The sequence below is a fragment of the Zalophus californianus genome, chromosome 17 (assembly GCF_009762305.2).
Source record: "Zalophus californianus isolate mZalCal1 chromosome 17, mZalCal1.pri.v2, whole genome shotgun sequence".
Taxonomy (NCBI): domain Eukaryota; kingdom Metazoa; phylum Chordata; class Mammalia; order Carnivora; family Otariidae; genus Zalophus; species Zalophus californianus.
In genome coordinates this window covers 48,225,671-48,228,897 of record NC_045611.1, presented here as the reverse complement: position 1 = coordinate 48,228,897, position 3,227 = coordinate 48,225,671, and the positions used below count along the sequence as shown (strand labels likewise).

General features: G+C 57.0%; 1 protein-coding gene across 1 annotated transcript; it reads left to right on the top strand.

The window, feature by feature from the left end:
• The first annotated feature begins 968 nt into the window (after positions 1–968).
• On the top strand, positions 969–2,936 carry PRR19 (proline rich 19). Its single transcript, XM_027620073.2, has 3 exons — positions 969–1,118; positions 1,725–2,331; positions 2,415–2,936. The coding sequence occupies exons 2-3, from the start codon at positions 1,731–1,733 to the stop codon at positions 2,885–2,887; spliced, it is 1,074 nt and encodes a 357-aa protein (XP_027475874.2). The 5' UTR covers positions 969–1,118; positions 1,725–1,730; the 3' UTR covers positions 2,888–2,936.
• Positions 2,937–3,227: the final 291 nt, after the last annotated feature.

The window sequence follows — 3,227 nt, the reverse complement described above, 5'->3', positions numbered from 1 at the left end:
CCATCCGGCTCCCTGCTCAGTGGGGAGTCTGCTTCTCCCTCTCCCACTCCCCCTGCTTGTGTTCCCTCTCTCGCTGTCTCTCTGTCAAATAAATAAATTTAAAAAAATCTTAAAGAAATATATATAGCTTATTAGGGCATGGGGAATACTCTGGTCATAGCTTGATTTTAAAGGTTGAGGAGGGGGCACGGTGCCTGGGTGGCTCAGTCAGTTAAGCTACGGACTCTTGATTTCAGCTCAAGTCATGCTCTCAGGGTCCTCGGATCAAGCCCTACATCGGGCTTCACACTCAGCAGGGAGCCTGCTTGAGGATTCTCTCTCCCTCTCCTGCCCCTCCCCTTGCTCATGCTCGCTCTCTCTCAAATAGATAAATACATCTTAAAAAAAAAAGTCTGAGGTACTAAGGATAGATAGATCAATTAGAAAGGTAGAGAAACACTTCTGGAAGCAAAGCTTAGCGAGAAACAGCTTTGAGGCATTCATTTCATTCAAATCAAGCGCTGTTTCAGGTTAGGTATATTGGCTCATACTACTACCAACTCCATTTTACAAATTAGGAAACTGAGGGTCTCAGCAGTTACACACTTGTCCAAGGTCACACAACTCAAATATGCTAGTTTGGGCATTTGAACCTGGGGAGTCCTAACACCAGATCCAGCTTCTGAATGACAACTCTACACTGATTGGGGACCGGCAGCAAATGGAGACTACGATGGCCCTTTTCCCCTGTGCCTCGTCTCCTCGCACTTTCCGGAGAGAAAGTCCGCTATTAGACATCTAAGCCAATCAGCATTCAGGAAGGGGGCGGGCCCCAGTGGGCCTCACAGCTAATTGGTGGGTGGGTGGGGTCCAAGGACAAATGAAAGAGGTTTCTGAAAGTAAGGCTGGAATGGGCGGGACTATAACCGGCACTCTGTGCCTCGTGCCCACGTCGCTGGAGCAGGAAGCCAAAGGGCGTGGGAGGGACACACGCATGCGCGTTGTGCGCAGGAGGGCCAACGTGAGGCCCGGAAGAGACTCCGGTCCGTCGTGAGCTAGGGTTACCGCGGAAAAGAAGCCACTGCACCCCACAGCCACGTGGGGTGGGTGTGGGGCGGGGTTCGTTGGTCCAGGAGAAGGTGAGGTGCTCCACGCCCTGCCCCCACCGACCGTACCCCCCTCCCTAACCTCAACTGCCCACCCTTGCCTGGTCTCCTACCCTAGGCCACCTCGCTCCCGTGACTAGGCCCCAGTTCCTGGTAGCTCCGCCGTTGCCCTTTCTGCTCTCCCGAGGTCTTCTCAGCCTCTCCAACTTCTCTTCTGCCATTTCTCTCTTCTGCCTTTCTCCCTCTGCCATCTCTTTCTGCATTCTGCAATACCTCCTCTATCCCTAGATTTCTCCTCTGTCCACGATCCCTTTCTGGTTCCCCAGATCCCTGTGGTCTCATGATCCTGTCCCCATCCCCCATCTTTTAGCTGTTTCCTCACGCCCCTGTACCCTGTAGCCCTTTGTCTATTCCCTGACAAATCTTCCCATTGACCATGACTCCCTTGACCCCACCCAACCCCTATGACTCCTTACCTGACCAAGCCTTTGCCAGTCGCTCCCTCCCCACTACCTTACTCCCATCTCGTCTCCGTAAATAGTATTTCCACCTCAGCCCAAACCATCTCCTCTTCTCACCATTCACTTTTAGTCCCTGACTTACCTGCATATGGTTGACCATCCTAGCTTTCTCTTCCAGGACACTATGGACCCCCGAGGGCCAGCCCCCCAGCCTTTCCAGAGGCCTGAGAAACCTGGTCGTGTCCGCCGTCGGAAGACCAGGCGGGAGCGCAACAAGGCCCTGATGGGCAGCCGCCGGCCATTGACCCGTCAGGATCCTCCTGTGACCAGTCAGGATTCCTCTGTGGCCCCTACTGCTCCCAAGCTTGTGGTCATAACCCAGGGCCGGCTGAGCCGGGAGCACCGGGGTCTCTTCAACCATGAGGTGAAATCTCTGGACGTGGCACGGCTGCTTAGCTGTGAGTCCCTGGAGCCAGGCACCCCTTCAGTGCCCACCAAATCCTCCCCAAGCCCAAGGCGGGCCCAAGAACCGGCCCCGCAGTCAAGGGGCAAGGAGAACCAGGAGCCTAGAGGCTCTGGCCCAGGCCCACCCAGTCCCCCAGAGCTCCCTGGCTTGGGGCAGCTGCTGGAGGAGCTGCAGTGCCAGCTGATTCTGCCACAGGCCTTCCCCAGGAGGAACCTAGTGCAAGAAGCCAGGGATGCCATTGTGAACACCTTACAGGCCTGCCATGGCTGTGTGCCCGACCTCACCGTGGTGCTCCGTGGCTGCCAGCCACCCTTACCAGGTGAGCCTGCCTCCTGCTCCCTGTACTCCCCTTCTTGTCTGCTCTGGCTCAGCTGTCCCCCATGCTTTTTTCCTTTGTGTCAGGGACCAAGCCTGGGGGCCCTGAAAGCCGAAGAATGACACCCTCCTGGATCGACAGCCCCGAGCCGGCCCCAGGGGAGGGGAGGCAGAGGAGGCAACAGAGGACAAAGGAGCTCACCTTTGCCATGCCTCACACCTCCAGCACTCCCATGGTGCACGGGGTGAGCCTGGCACCGCCAAAAGGTCCCTGGCCACCCCCCTTGCCCTTGTTGCCTTCGCCATCCGGGGCAGCCTGGGGCCCCCCAACAGCCTTTGACCTGCTGAAAAGCATCTGGCTGGTAGCCACACCGCCCCCTCCGCGGCCCTGGGGGGTCGGGCCCCAACAGCCCGTGCCTCAGCCACCATCACCCTTGTTGCCCAGAACCTCTGCCCTGGACTGGAGCCCCAGCCCCCCTGCCCCACTGCCCAGTCTCTCCTGGGTGGTGGCCCAGAGCAGTCCAGAGGCCTGGTCCTTTCCACCCATGAGACTGTACTGAGGGGGCTGAGGCTGGGCTGGGGGCACTCCTAATCACCTCAATAAAGTACCTTCTACATGGTCCTCTTGATTTTCAGTGAGTGGCTGACCCAGGACAGCAGCTTTGCTTTGTTCTGAGTTCTGGGTCCAAGAGGGAGGGGAAGATACTGTCACTTGTCACCTTCCTGGGGTTTGAGGCGCCAGGGGGCTGGGGAAACCTGGGGCTTTAGTCAGTCCCACACATTCAGCCACTGAAGCCAACTATGTGCCGGGAGTGCAAGGAGGGAGTGATGATCCTGCCCTGGTGATGAGGGAGTTATTCAGAAAGGAGCAGACGTAGACTTTTACACATTTTAAGATTA

What these genes read in the sequence shown, in the direction of transcription:
- PRR19 (XM_027620073.2), top strand. Translation starts at nt 1,731, where the DNA reads ATGGACCCCCGAGGGCCAGCCCCCCAGCCTTTCCAGAGGCCTGAGAAA. An exon ending in CTGCCAGCCACCCTTACCAG is followed by an intron (nt 2,332 to 2,414) that starts GTGAGCCTGCCT and finishes CCTTTGTGTCAG; the next exon opens with GGACCAAGCCTGGGGGCCCT.